The sequence below is a fragment of the Bidens hawaiensis genome, unplaced genomic scaffold, assembly GCF_021521415.1.
Source record: "Bidens hawaiensis isolate Kalapana, Puna unplaced genomic scaffold, B.hawaiensis_p1.1 tig00025976_1, whole genome shotgun sequence".
Lineage (NCBI taxonomy): Eukaryota > Viridiplantae > Streptophyta > Magnoliopsida > Asterales > Asteraceae > Bidens > Bidens hawaiensis.
In genome coordinates this window covers 102,450-117,235 of record NW_027494173.1, presented here as the reverse complement: position 1 = coordinate 117,235, position 14,786 = coordinate 102,450, and the positions used below count along the sequence as shown (strand labels likewise).

Sequence of the window (14,786 nt, the reverse complement as noted above, 5' to 3'; positions counted from 1 at the left end):
AATGTAGTCTCTTAATCTTCTTTGGTTTTCTAGGGTTCATCCCTATATTGTTCATAATATTGTAGTTGATATGAGCCATTTGGTTCTAAATCCTTTGTTCAATAATAATCATATGGTTCAATTCTTGACATGGTATCAGAGCTTTAGGCTCGGTTGATTGTCAATTGTTATTCGTCTGTGATTTCTCATCTTCCTGGGTTAATTAAGTTGGTTTGGGTGTCACGTTCTTAGGGGTTGTTTGATTATTAAACCCCAATTCTTCATCCGCTTGCTTGTTATTCACCATTTTCTCCCAACTGCTCCTTTTTTCTTGCCGTCTGTTTCTCGTTTGTGAAAGAAAAAAATGGTTGTTACTTCATCAGTTATAGGAAGTGTTGCTTCCTCTGGTACCAATTTCTTGGATTGCAGATATATAGTTACATTCACGTTGTGAACTGGTTTGACTCACCCGTAATATTCCGCTGCTCGTATAAGTGAACATGAATTGGTTATTTTCTATTTTGGTTGGGTGAGAAAAGCAAGTTTGGGGACCGTCCTCAACAGATTCTTGGTGTTTCTTTTTTCTGGAACTAATCAAGGTCTGTCTCTAACTCGGTTGGTAGTTATTTGCACCTTGGCTATAAATCAATATTTGTTTGTCTTGTATTCTGCAATTTCCACATACCTATTACCAAAGCGGCTCTCATCACTAAGTTGCAATTCTAGTCTGTTAATTGCCAGTTTGAAATTCTGCAATTGTTGTTTGAAATTGATATTCTGATTGCTACTTCAAATCTACTACTGGTCTAATTATATTGTCATATTAAAGGCTATTTTCGGTGATTTTGATTGATCAGTGCCTAGTCAGTTGGTCTGTTGGCCCTATTAATTGATTCGGATTAATCGAGTCATCTGTTTGGTTCTATTTGGGAAGCACTTTGGGTACTGTTCCAATGCTGGTTCTACTGTTGCTGCAATTCTTAAGTTTTTTTTTTTTCTGCTGCATCTGATTGATTGAAAGAATACTCTACTGCTATACCGGTCGCTTTTATTCCTCGTGTTCTGCTTGTGTTATCTGTCAACTGGTGCTGTCATTAGTCCGCTTCTGATGTTAATGTTCAAATCAATTTGCCAAAATTAATCTGATCAATTCGTTTTTTTTTTATCCAATTTTCCTGTTAGAAAATTATTTTGATCAACAAGTCTAATTAATAGACCAATGTTTCGATTGATTAGCTTATCCTCTGGTATTGATTGATCCCGACTCGTTGGTTTATTTAATTTTCTGGTTTGAGGATTTGGTGAGGCAAGCTTGGTCGCTGGCGTTTTGAAGGAATTGTTTAGTAAACTGGTGTATAAGCAAGTTACTAGTCAACAAGTTAATCAGTAGCTACATGCTTGTGTTTATCTAGGTTTACTTTTAGTCACAAGTGCTGAATCAGCTGAACTGGTTTTACAAATTGTTGTTTTTGGCACTCAAGGGTATTCCGGGAATATGCTAGAAATTTTTGGTTTAGGTCTACCAAAATTTCTATTTTGTGAATATTGATTCAAGTCAAAATTGTTCATCTTGAATTGCTTCAATCTAAACTGGTTCAAGCCAAACCCGTATCTAAACCTTTATTGCACCTATCTTGGTTACGGATTGTTGCCGCTCAAATTTGGATTCACATCTTTTGGATGCCTGTTGATTGCTGCTGCTTAAGGAAGCTTCACATGAGGTAATTTAATAAGTTTAAGGTTAATTAAATTCAAGTAATCACTTCTGTCCCAATCACTGGTTGCCTATCACTAATTATTTAAATACCTTATAAATTCAAGCAATGTAATCAGTCTAAAGCCACGTGTTTGCAGAAGTGATTTCCATTAAAAAAAGGTCTTTATTTGTGAATTAAATCTTGACTTTTGTCAATGTTTCATTTTTATTTGGTTTCAAAATCTCTAGGGTCAATTGTTTATATTTTGTTGGTTATCAAAAAGTTTTGCAGTTGGTTTATGTCCATGGTCTGTGTAGGTTATTTGACTTCTATTCGGTTTGTTTCTTGTTTCAAAAAAGTGTCTTCTTACAAGGTTTAAAAAAAAGAAAAGAAAAATCATTGTTGTTTCGTATCTACTGGCCATTCTTCATACATTAAGGTCCTTATCATGCTGTTAAAATGTGTAGGTTATTTGTCTTCTATTCGGTTTGTTTCTTATTTCAAAAAAGTGTCTTCTTACAAGTTTTAAGGAAAAAAAAAAGAAAGAAAAATCATTGTTGTTTCGTATCTACCGGCCATTCTTCATATATTAAGGTCCTTATCATGCTGTTAAAAAAGGCTTAAATGTGTTTAAAAATTTATTTTTTGTGTCGTCTATAAATATGGTTTTCAGCCCAGTTACGTGTTTTTTTGCATAATTTATCTTCGCCTCTCGTCTCTTCGGTTAATTATCTTCGTTAAACGTCCATGTTTTCCATGATCTGGTTAATTTGAAAGCCCAAATGTGGGTGCCTTTTAGTTGCTATGCACCAATTGAGTGGTCCTCAAGGATGGCCTACTTAATGGGTTATTTAAAAGTTTTTAAGTTTTTGGTTATGACATATCGATTGTTCCAAAATAAAAAAATAAAAAAAATAATAATAAAAAAAGAACTTTAAAAAAAAGAAGAAGAAAAACCTGTTCTAAATTACATATTTTTCTCCAAACTGCTTTAAGTAGTTTTTCAAAGCTGGTTGAAGATTAAATAAATACTTTATTAAAAAAGGACAGAAATACTTTATTAAATAAATTTTTTTCTTTAAATATAGTTGATTTACGAATCAGGTCCTTTAAAAACTTTACTTTCAGGCGGTGTCCTTTAACCGATAGGTTGCCTCGCTTTTCGTCCTTTTGACTAACTGTCATCCAAATCCTTCGTTAAATCCTAGCATGTGAGGGTATAAAAGTAATTTTAGTTCACCTTTTTGTTACTAGATTATAATATTAATATATGTTTAAATAACCTTATAAAAATCTAAACCTAACTAAATCATCCATCTATCTCTAATTGCCACCACCCTCCACCAAATCACCTGCACCCCCGATCCACTACCATCACAGCACCACCGGACCATCACCACCACACCTTTAAATGCTAAACCCACCACGCCCTAGCTCTCACGATACACACCGTCAAAATCGCCGCTGCCCGCCGGCCAAAGCTACCATACTTACTAGATCTCGCCGGAAAATAGGGAAATGTAACCACCGTCCTGCTAGGGTTTATACCGCCGCCGCCTTGAAAGAAGCCGGCATGAAGTTGAAATCCACAAAACCTACTACTAAAGTATTAAACCCTTGTTCCTTAATAGACATTCTTCATCGAATTCACAAAAATCCGACCATTAAGACCCCTTCCAACGCCACAACCTCGCATCCAATACAAATGCCCCACAACACTCCGGCGCCAAAATCTCAAGAAAATTGGGGGTTGAATGTGTTTTAGGTTTTTCAAATAACATCTAATTTGGGGTTTGATTGTGTTAAAAGGTTATAATTTGGATGAGATAGAAGATGGTTATGGGTGATGAAGAACAACGGGTGGGAACCTGTGGTGATGAATTATGAAGAAGAAGAAGGTGGTGGGCCCATCTAGTTTTGAATAAAATTAGATATATGTTCTTTTTTTTTTTGTTATTTAAAGTAGATTTGAAATTACTTCTATACCCTCACATGCATGGCATATGCCAGGATTTAACGGAGGATTTGGATGACAATTAGTCAAAAGGACAAAAAGCGAGGTAACCTATTAGTTAAAGGACACCGCCTGAAAGTAAAGTTTTTAAAGGATCTGATCCGTAAATCAGCTATGTTTAAAAGATCAAATTTGTATTTCTGTCTTAAAAAAAAAGAAATAAAAAGAAAGAATCTTTTTTGGGCTTATGTGGTCTTCATTTGGATTGTTTAAGGTATCATGGCTATTTTGCATCCAAAGATTTTTATTTCCTTTAAAAGAAAATTTTTTCAAAAAAAATGTCTTTCGACTATGGTCGTGTGTTGATGGGTGTTATTTTGTATCATGAAAAATCTTTTTGGATTGCTTGCATGTTGTTTTTCATGATGATTTGTTTGACCCTTGTCTTATTGTCTATAATCTAGTCTGGCTAGTTAAATCGTATTGTTCACGCATTTTTTAATCAGTATTTTTATCAAGAGTATTCTTGATTGTGTTCTGTCAGCCTTTAAGTGCTTTCTCTTGCATGAGGATCCTTTGATACTTGTTGCAAAATCAATGTTTTTGGTTCATATAGAAGTTTTTCTTGACTAGAAAATGGTTATCTGATGAGGTTGATCTGATTCTCGTTATTATCATATTTTTTTTATTCTTGGTGCTCTATTCTTTGTAAAGCTGTAAAAGGATTTGGTTAATCAAACGGTATTTATGTTCTTTACAAGTTTTTTTGATATTAAAAGTCATGTGACTTTTATCTTATAAAATCTCTCTAAAAGTTGTGTGACTATTGTTTTATTCGATATGTTCTGATGGCTTATTGAATCATGTGATTCATTTTTTGTGAAGTTGTAAAAGTTTGTGTTTGAATTAAATTAGTCTTTATGTTCTTTACAAGAATAGTTTCTCTTGTCAAGTTGTAAAAGTTTTTGATCAAGTCAAACCAGTCCTTATGCTCTTCACAGCAGTTGTGTTTCAGACTTGGTTCTGAACTCTTAAAATTCGTGTGACTTTTCTCTTATCAGATATGTTTCTGATAGTTTTATTGAATCTTGTGATTCGTTTTTTTATTTGTGAGGTTGTAAAAGTTTTTTGCTTGATTCGAATTAGTCTTTATGTTCTTTACAAGGTATAGTTCTTGTGAAGTTGTAAAAGTTTTTGATCAAGTCAAATTAGTCTTTATGTTCCTCACATGTCTTTCAGACATGGTTCTGAAGTTTAAAAAGTCATGTGACTTTTCTTTTATCAAATTTCTAAAAGTCGTGTGGTTTTTGTCTAGTCAAGATGAATTCTGATAGTTTCTTGAATCTTGTGATTCTATCTTATATATGAAGTTGTAAAAGTTTTTTTGACAATGTCAAAATTAGTCTTTAAGTTCTTCACTTGTCTTATCCATTAGATGCGCGTCTGAGTTCTTAAAAAACCATGTGATTTTTATTTATATTTTTTCTGATGAAATATATTTTGATATTTTTTCTTCTCTTGTTAGATGATTGCTCTTCTGTTTCCTTTCTTTCCTTCTGTTACAGGAAGTTGATATATGTCTTGAGACATCCTTTTGTCTTAAAAAACAACACATCTGATCCTTCTCTTTGCAATCATATGGTGTTGCTCATTTAATATGTTTTATTTTCATGATGCCAGAAAATTATGATCTGCACAAAGTTATATAACCATATGATATCCTTTAAACATAATATGTTTTCTGATGTGTTTTTATTTCCTTGGTTGTATTTTCTTGAGTTATTTTTTGGTGAATAAGTTATCTATGTATGACATATTCGGATTATCAAATTGAGGGGGGTGTTAAAAATATAGCATTATATACTTCAATTTTATAATCCTCTTTTTATTATTCTAATTGGATCTTATTTATTTTTCATGTATTGGACCTCTGTTTGGGCTCTTATCTTCTTGGCAAGCCTTCATCCAATTGGCCCACAATGGAGCTTCATCTAACCGGCCAATACTGAAGCGTCTCCTCTTCCTTTCAGTTGAAGATTGCTGCTCTCTTTAGCTGGCATTAGACCGTTGCTAATCAATCATGGACTGCTCTTTCCTTTCTTGCTTGGCTGCTATCAAGGATTGATTTGGCTATAAAAGAATCGCTCTTTTTTGAAGGAAATACATCAATCAACAATGTAGTCTCTTAATCTTCTTTGGTTTTCTAGGGTTCATCCATATATTGTTCATAATCTTGTAGTTGAATATTTTGTATGAGCCATTTGGTTCTAAATCCTTTGTTCAATAATAATCATATGGTTCAATTCTTGACAACTTTATTGAATAAAAAAGCAGCTTTTATCATCTTTCCACTACAACAAATACTTTTCAATATTATTCTTTCTTTACTTTGATACACACATACAATACAGAAGTATTTTCTGATTTTGCTTTGGGCCTGAAACCAACATTTGGTATATGTTAGGGGTCGATTAGTAAGAAGAAGAAACAAGATGATGTTGTGACCAGTAGAAAGAAGTAAGATCCAAGAGAAAGAAAGAAGGAAAGCAACAACAGAGAAAGAGAAAGAAGCTGCCAGAAAGATAAAGAAAGAAGAAATGGTGAGCAGGCTACTTGGTGCAATGCCAAAGTCCTTTCTTCAAATTGTAACTTCAATTGAGCAATGTTTCGATTTGGACTCAATGCGCTTTGATGAAGCGGTTGGAAGGTTTAAGGCATATGAAGAAAGAATAAAAGGACATGATGAAAAGGAAGAAGAGCAAGGCCAACTCTTGATGGCTGAACAAAAGTATGGTGAAAGTAGCGGATGAGGAGGAGGTCGTGGAAGAAGCTATGGTAGACGTGAAAGAGGTCGAGGAAGAGGTACGTGTCGAGGTGGTGATAAAGGCATGTTTCAGTGTTTCAATTGCGGAGCATTTGGCCATTTTGGTTATGAGGGCACCAAATGGAAGGATGAAGAAGCAAATTTGATGCAAGAGAAAGAACCTGCATGTAACATTCGTTACTTTTCAAACCCGAAAACCCGATCCATTTTAAATTTTCGGGTGAGTGTTGAGTTTAATATTGACGGGTGGGTTAATGAGTTGGTTTTTATTACTTTGTGATTTAGTATTTGTTTCATTTAGTTAAAATAATTATTCAAGATTGAATGAAGTTTGTAGGATGTGAACGTTGGAGAACATGGGACTAGTTAAGTTTGTTTTGTCTTGTTTGACCCACCTTTTTGTGGAAGTAATTTATTTCTGTAGGATGTTTGTAGGTTATTTATAGCCCTTTACTTATTGAAAAAAAAAGCAGTTTTTATCATCTTTCCAACTACAACTAATACTTTTCAATATAATTCTTTCTTTACTTCTTCAATGCACACATACAATACGGAAGTATTTTTTGATTTTGTTTTGGGCCTGAAAACAACAACGGTTTGACATCCACGACGTGTAATAGGCGCCAACCTTAGTGACCCTGTGTTATTCTTTGTTAGGAGATATTTAATTATTTCTATAATCATTCAGTCCTCTTCCAACCTTCCATAGAATCTTCTGTTTGACTTTTAAAAGTCTCATTTGTCTTTCTAAAGTTTGTAGGAGAGTCAAATAGGAGTCGCTTGAGATATAAAAAGGCATTAATCTCGCCCCCACAGTTTACTTCAGTCGGTAACTATGTATTGTTTGGACCCGAAGATATGAAAAATATGGTATTGCAAATTACATTTCTACACCAAGCAATTCATAAAAATATGGTATTGCAAATTGCTAATCTCGCTTCAGCGGAAGAAATTTGGGAAGCACTAAAGGTTCGACATGTTGGAATCGATAGGGTTAAGGAGGCACGTATTGAGACACTCAAGTCGGAGTTTGAATCTGTCACACCTCAAAATCGTTAACTTAACAGCGGAAGACTTAATTATGCTAATTGGGGCGGTGACAGACGCTGTTCAGCCAATCATATTTAAATATAATGAATCATAAGTTGGACTTTATTAAATATCTGAGTTTTACATGTGTCAAACATGCACGATTCTATTTTAAATTACAAGTCCAACTATCATTCATTCAAATGCACAACACCATTTTCCCGAATCCTTCACAAAGTATCCATTTTCTTCATTTACCTGAAAAATATGTTAAAACAATATTGTCAACACGAATGTTGGTGAGTTTCTTAATTAAAACCGGGATGTAACAGTTCTCGACTTTACATCCATTTATTCATCATTCTTATTAATGATAATTTTCCATCATTCACCATTCTTTTCAATGGGAATTTAATTTCCAACCTTTTCTAAACATAGCAATATATTTCTTAAACAAAGTGTGTTAGTTGTAAACGAGCAAAGAGTACAACACATGTATGACTATCATTATGATAAACCCGATGCATACCAAAATCATAATATTCCCACCTTTTCAACCAGAGCGACTGGAAGAGTGGAGGGCGTCGCCCCGATAGATCTACCAATATTTTTAGGCCATTTCTCTCTAGGTTAACGGTTTTTCCTTTCATAATGATTCATCCCATTTAGCACAATTTGTAAAATATATAGCCCTTAGTTTACATACTTTTCCCCTAAAAACATTTATAAATCACTAAAACGAAGGGATTTACGAGAAAACTCACCTTTGCCTCAGTTCAAATAACACTCAAGTGTGGTAATATGCCAATCAACGTCAAGATCTTATTAGCATTCATCCAAATAATAACCGGATTCCTATGTTTAATACCAATTATATTAACACATAAACGTAGATACAAATAGAATATTATCTAACTTAATTTATTTATCCTCACGTGTCTTATTTATGATAATTCTAATAATTAAATTACAAACTTTTATTGTTTAAGAAAAATCGTAATTGAATCTAACGTTTCAAAATATCTTATAAATATATTGAAACAACATAGTTTCACACAATCGATGTAAAACTAATATATGCTTTCGAAACTAAACTTGGACGCTAAATTAATAAAACGTTTACATTTATTTTAAAATATAATATTCTTTTATTAATATCTTATCTGTCATAGAGACACGTGCTTAAATTCTGATAAATATATTATGTACTACTTTTCTTACAATTCATAATATAACCGTTACTATTATTTATATCGAAACGCGTTATATTAATATAATTAATAAAAAAAATTTCGTTTTTTATATAAAAGTTTACATTTTCTGAAAGTATATTTATTTTTAATATTAATGGTGGTCACTATCCAGATAAACTATTTCAGTCAAAATATCGTGTATATATACACACACACGAAATCGTCCAAGTCTCGATTGAATAATTTTTAGCACACATGGTCGTGAATTTACATTGGTTATTCACTTTCATATTCTTGTTTTTAACGCTCGTTTGTAAATTAGCTATAGTTAAAATAATCATATACCACATTATAATATTTCAAATTATACTTAATAAAACTACTTTAACCAATCTATCGAAATCTAATTTTATCAAACTTTAAGAGACCAAAAGTTATACCCTCTTACGTGCGGTTCACGTCTAAAATTCTACTCATAGCCGACATGCAACACGATCCGGATATACCAACGTGTTCGTTTTTGCCTCACAAACATTTCTCCGGTCTCGGATCGTCCATATGACACCTCAAAACCTACATGCAACCCATTTTAAAGAACCATTTTCGTTCTAAAATCTGATCATCATTTCCTTTGTTGAAATCAAATATCTATGTGTTAGGAAAGTTCACCAAAAATTTCAGCTCGATCCGACGGCCAAATCTCCGGGAATCTGCATTTCTTTATAGCTGTGTTTTCAAATCCGAACCTGAAAATGTTGCAAAAATGGCTATCAAAACCATACTTAAACAACTTCAAATCTTATCTTTACCGATTCAAAATGGTTATATACGGGTTAGGAACCCTCGGTAAAGAAATAAAGTTGTTCGGACGGTTGAATCTCGCGTGCGAGGCCGCTCTTTGAGAACATGCAAACCGAAAGAAATCTGCCCAGATTTTAAAAGATGTTTTTAATGAACTTAAGCTCAAAATCAAGACAATTAGAGCTTACCATCGCGTTCGGAACGTCGAAAAATGGTTCCATAGTGAAAACGGGCTTCGACCGCCTTCGGCCGCCACCGGACCGCCGCTGGACTACCACCGAACCACCGCCGCTGCCGGAAAACTTTTCAGCTCTCTGCTCCCTCTCTCTAGTCTCTCTCTCTAAAATGATTTAAAATGAGAGAATGAGGGGATGGATGGCTATATATAGCCGGTTTTATCTCCGTGGTCCCCATTCGCGTATCGGTCTCTCGCTCCAACGAACCCGCTATTTTAAGTGGCGTTGTATTTTCCAAATACATTTCGTCAAAATATTTATTCCGTTCCCGACTTAAATTTGTCTCGTTCTTATTATTTCCGCTAATAAGTTATTATCAATCGTTTCCCGGTGTCGGTGTCGGTGTCGGTTCCGTGTTACTCCAAACTTAATAAAACTAGTTTAGTTGTTTTTTCCAAAAACAACCCATCCAAACTTATGGTGTCTATTCAATTTATTTTATCCAAATAATAATTCTCGAATATAATAATAGTATATATTTTACTATCTCCTCAATACGTGTAATATTACGACCGTTGTTGAAACACTAATTTGCATTTTCCCGCTTCGTTATAACTTGGAATTGAGTCACGTTTTCGCCGGAGTTCTTGCTTTTCAATCCTCTACATTATTCAAATGGATTCAACCATGGACATTTTATCGAATGTCGGGTTGAATATTTACACACTTAACCGAAAACGTTCGTGTCCTCTTAACTTATCACCAAAATTTCTTTATTTTGCCTGACTCCTTGCGCGTTTTAAAATATTTATATTCCCTTCATTCTTAGCATAAAATACTATATTTAACTTAAGGGTCTTAATTCTCACTTAACCCAGTCTAAACATGTCTTAATCTCATTTATGAAGTATAATAATACTTTTTATTTTGCCGTGTATCACATTTGAATCTCTAAAGATGAATTTTGGTGATTCACTCGATGTCTATGCAGGAAAGATCAGTCAAAATGCAACACAAGCAAGCAATCTTGGGCATACGATGAATGAGAAAAGATTGGTTCTAAAACTTTTGGGTTATGTACCAGAAATGTTTGTTCAAATTGTTGCATCAATTGAACAGTTTGTTGATCTTAGCACTATGTCATTTCAAGAAGCGAATGGGAGATTAAAGGCTTTCGAGGAATGCATAGAGAAGAAAATTGAGGAGGAAGATGTGTCTGGTAAGTTACTATTCAGTGGTGCAAACAGAAAATGAAAGGGTAAACACCAGAAGTGTGAGCATTGCGATTGTAGAAACTCAAATCGGCAGGACTTTGGACATAGACGAGGGAAAGGTCGAATGTTAGGGAAAAGTCGAGGCGATAGTGGAGTGCAAAAGGACAAGAGCCACGTAAGGTGTTACAAATGCAATGAACTTGGACATGGCAGGAGCGAATGTCCAAACTTGGAAGAACGAGAGGAGGCGAATTTGGTTCGGGATGAAGACGAGGAACCAACATTGCTGTAAGCAGATCTTGAAGAAGATGATCGTGATTAAGGGGGTAAATGTAGTATTAATCACGCATCTTCAGAAGTATAGGGGTCATGTTGTAAATAGTCAAAACTATGTTTAGTATATGTTTTAAGTATAATGTAAAGTCTAGGGTCTAGAAGTGTCAAGATGGAAGTATATAACTTCTATGAACAGGTGTCGGCGATGTTTGAAAGGTTGCAACCCTAGATTCACGTCTTTTGGTGATCTATAAATAGGGGCAACATCTGGATGTTTTATTTAAATTCAATCCAAGTTAGAGTTTGAATCAAAGTGTGTTGTTCATATCAGCTTGTTTCTATTATCAATTCGTTATCAAAGATCAAGTCTGGGCGAACATCCAACCCGTGATAAGCTTATATAGAAACACACTGCAGCTTCATACGTCACTCTTGGCATTCAGATGCCCGGTTTGGATGTATTTTGAAGCCGCGCATCCCATGGTTCCGTTCCACTGCTCGTCTTTTAGAATGTCGGAAGACTTAAAATTCCTAAAAAATAATCTCAAAATCCATTTTTTCATGCATATACATCAAAAACCGCATCTTGTGCCGCTTTGAGTCTCAATCTCCATGAGAGTGGTGCATTCGATCTTGAACTTAAATGGTACTCCACACTTCTATCAGCACATATGATCATAAACTGAAAGCTGTTGTATTCCTGCCTCCTACGACATCTTCTGCACAATAACCCACTAATTTTACAAGATTTGGATGCTCAACAACTTCAAGAACTTTCACTTTAGTTATCCAATCTTTGTGCCCTCGGAATCTTGTTTCCCTTAACTGTTTAACCACCCGTTCTAACCCTTTAGTCGGTATCTCTAGGGTTCTTAGCAACTAAAGAAACACACGTTAACCCACCCCTGCCAATCTTTGCAGCTCGATCTAAAGTTCTTGGTAGCCGTTTTGTGTTCATAAAATGTGAACACCATAAGATTTCTTGCCAAACACATCAACCGCTCTGACGACATTTGTGGCCTATGATGCCTCAAAATACAAATCCAAATACGTCATACAAAGTAAAAATTTGAAATTGGATATACACATTCACATACTTTCATCAAAGCTATATCTCCATACTTGTCAGTTGTCAATATTAGAAAGGTTGATGCTCAAACACTGTGTCTACAAATACAAGACTTAAATGAAAATAACATATTTCCGGATTCTGAAGTCCAAATTTGATCATTCTATTTGATAGCGTTCACTATATATAATAACCGACTTCATGCTGCGGGTCCATCATCGCAGGTGTAGGGCCCACAAATAAAAATGGCAAAGCCTTGTATCACGTTAGAAGATTTAAATCCTAGTACACATGTACATGAGGGTGTAATTGAACTATCACGGTCAAGCAGGTCAAATTCAAAAGGTCTGTAAATACAATAACAAGTTCAACTAAAGAGTTAAGATTCATTCCAATAATAAACTTTTCTTAATCTTATTTAAAACATAATCATTAGTAAAATTCAAGAAAAAAAACAAGATAAAAAAAATGTTTGTTGTAAAATTCAAGAAAAAACAAAGATAAGAACATATTTGTTAGTCGACCCACCCTATTTTAACGATTCTAATTACATTTTTTTGACCTGTTATCCAACCTGTCCATTTTACCACGTCTTATACATGTCGTCTTAGAAGAAATCCACGTCATCTAATGGTGGGCCTTTCCGAATCTTTTCTTGGAGGTCTAATTGCTTTGGCAAAACCATTTCCGTTCCTTTTCCATGGTCTGAGAAATACCTCTCTAGGACCATCTGCAACGCATAAAAACATGCACGCGCTTTAAAATAATTACTACCCGTTAATTTTAATCATATTTTATAATTCAATAACAGAAACCTGATAAACAATTGGAAAAAAGATCAAGTCTTACCATGGCAGCATAAGCATCAAGACTCTGTTTGCGCGCAGATTTGCTAAGGCCCCTGAAATATCATCCACTTATCAAACAAATAATAAATTCATATAAGAAAATAATGTTAAATAAGTGAAAAAGATTTATACATGTTGATCATATGGTTCATGGCATCCGTAGATGTTCCGTGCTCATCTTGCAAGTATACTCTCCAACCCCTACATTCATATAATATAATAAATTTAATTGCAGGTATCCACGACTATATTCAACCAAATAAGCAAAGATTAGAATTAAATTTTAACCGTAAAATTAATAAATTTATACCTTTCTGCAGCTCGAATGGCGATCCTACCAGCAACACTGCGAACTTTATTGGATTGCGGTGTCTCTTTTCCGTCTGATGAAATGGGCAGCCCAACAATAAACTCATCTACCTCCTATTTACACAGTGACCACAAAAAGTCAACATTTGACTTTTGAAAGTCAATTGAGTTAAGACTTTGAATCAAAGTTGATCAGCATTGTTTTGATCCAAATAAAAAGTTATTCAAAGTTGATCAAGATTGTGGTCACCAAACCGAAACAAAAGCCACCGATTTGGTTTTATGCTTCTGTAAAAACCACACTTACGGTTTCATTTTGGTCATGTAATAAAACCGAAAAACCAAACCTAACCAAATTTCGAGATTTTCATTTTTTTATTTTTTATTTTAAGTAATTTATAACCATTTAATAAATATGTAGCTCAAACAACTTATCCCAACTGTATAACAAATCAATTAGTTATTAATTAACAATATGATTTAAGCCTAACTTCATTATTTTAAACCAATTTTTTTCTATTTCGGCCCAAAATTTCCAAACAGAAACCAAAACCGAACCGTTTCAAAAATCCAAAAACCAAAGTTTCGGTTTTTCATTCGTTTTAGCCCAAATCCGACCCAAACCGAACCTGTTGTTGAGCAATTTCTATCAGACTCGTCTCAAGCTTTTGTCCCCTTAATTCCAAAACCTAAACACACAAAACAACCCAAATCAAAACTTAAAAACCAGTTCAATTCATGACAAATTAATTCCTCAAAATTGGGCATTAATAATTAGTAACCCAAAATGAAACCTTTAGAGGACGAACAGAGAAGCCTTTACTGATAGCAAGGCCAGTTCTTGACAAACCCAGATCGATTCCGAGGCTGAACCCACCGATCCATGTCGAATCAAGCTTTCTGCGCATGGCGTTTGGGGGAAATGGGTGTTGTTGAAGTGAGATTTCTGCCTTAATCTTTGGAAAAGACATTCGTGAGTGTGGTTTTGGAAGATTAGTGGGTGTAATTGGGATTATTGATGGCAGCTGATGGGATTGGGCCATTTTTGTGCTCTGGTTTCTGATGCTGGAGTGGGGAGGATGGATAATAATATTATGAGTTGGTTATATGTAACCCTTTATCTTTGAAAGATTAACATAACACCCGTCAGCCCTTTATGTTTTTTTTAACAACACTGCTGATCCAATGGCAAAGGTCAACGTCAGCTGGTTTAACCAATCAAACCAAGCTCTTAAGCGTCTCTGGGTTATTTTCAGTTTCGGGAAAATCACCCTCAAAATCGAAAACTACCCACAACGTCGACTTGTTATTGTTAGACTGATGAAATAAGTTCGGTTGGTTGGGTTTGTAATAACCAAAAAAAAAAAGAAGAAGAAATATGCAATTTCAATTTAACTATCTAACTCATTCGGTGGAC

The 14,786-nt window shown here is 34.5% G+C and overlaps 1 protein-coding gene across 2 annotated transcripts in view; it reads right to left on the bottom strand.

The window, feature by feature from the left end:
- LOC143572590 (uncharacterized) overlaps positions 1–14,422 on the bottom strand; it is a 35,077-nt gene extending 20,655 nt beyond the window's left edge. The window contains exons 1-6 of one of the 2 annotated variants that reach the window (XM_077057712.1): positions 14,164–14,422; positions 13,999–14,058; positions 13,371–13,483; positions 13,193–13,261; positions 13,062–13,113; positions 12,780–12,942 (exon numbers count right to left, since the gene is read on the bottom strand). In XM_077057712.1, the coding sequence (XP_076913827.1) occupies positions 12,820–12,942; positions 13,062–13,113; positions 13,193–13,261; positions 13,371–13,483; positions 13,999–14,058; positions 14,164–14,412 (666 nt within the window). In that variant the 5' untranslated portion in view covers positions 14,413–14,422 and the 3' untranslated portion in view covers positions 12,780–12,819. Of the gene's footprint in view, positions 1–12,779; positions 12,943–13,061; positions 13,114–13,192; positions 13,262–13,370; positions 13,484–13,998; positions 14,059–14,163 lie in introns of those variants that run through there. The other variant, XM_077057711.1, reaches the window with a different exon arrangement.
- Between the last annotated feature and the right edge of the window lie 364 nt (positions 14,423–14,786).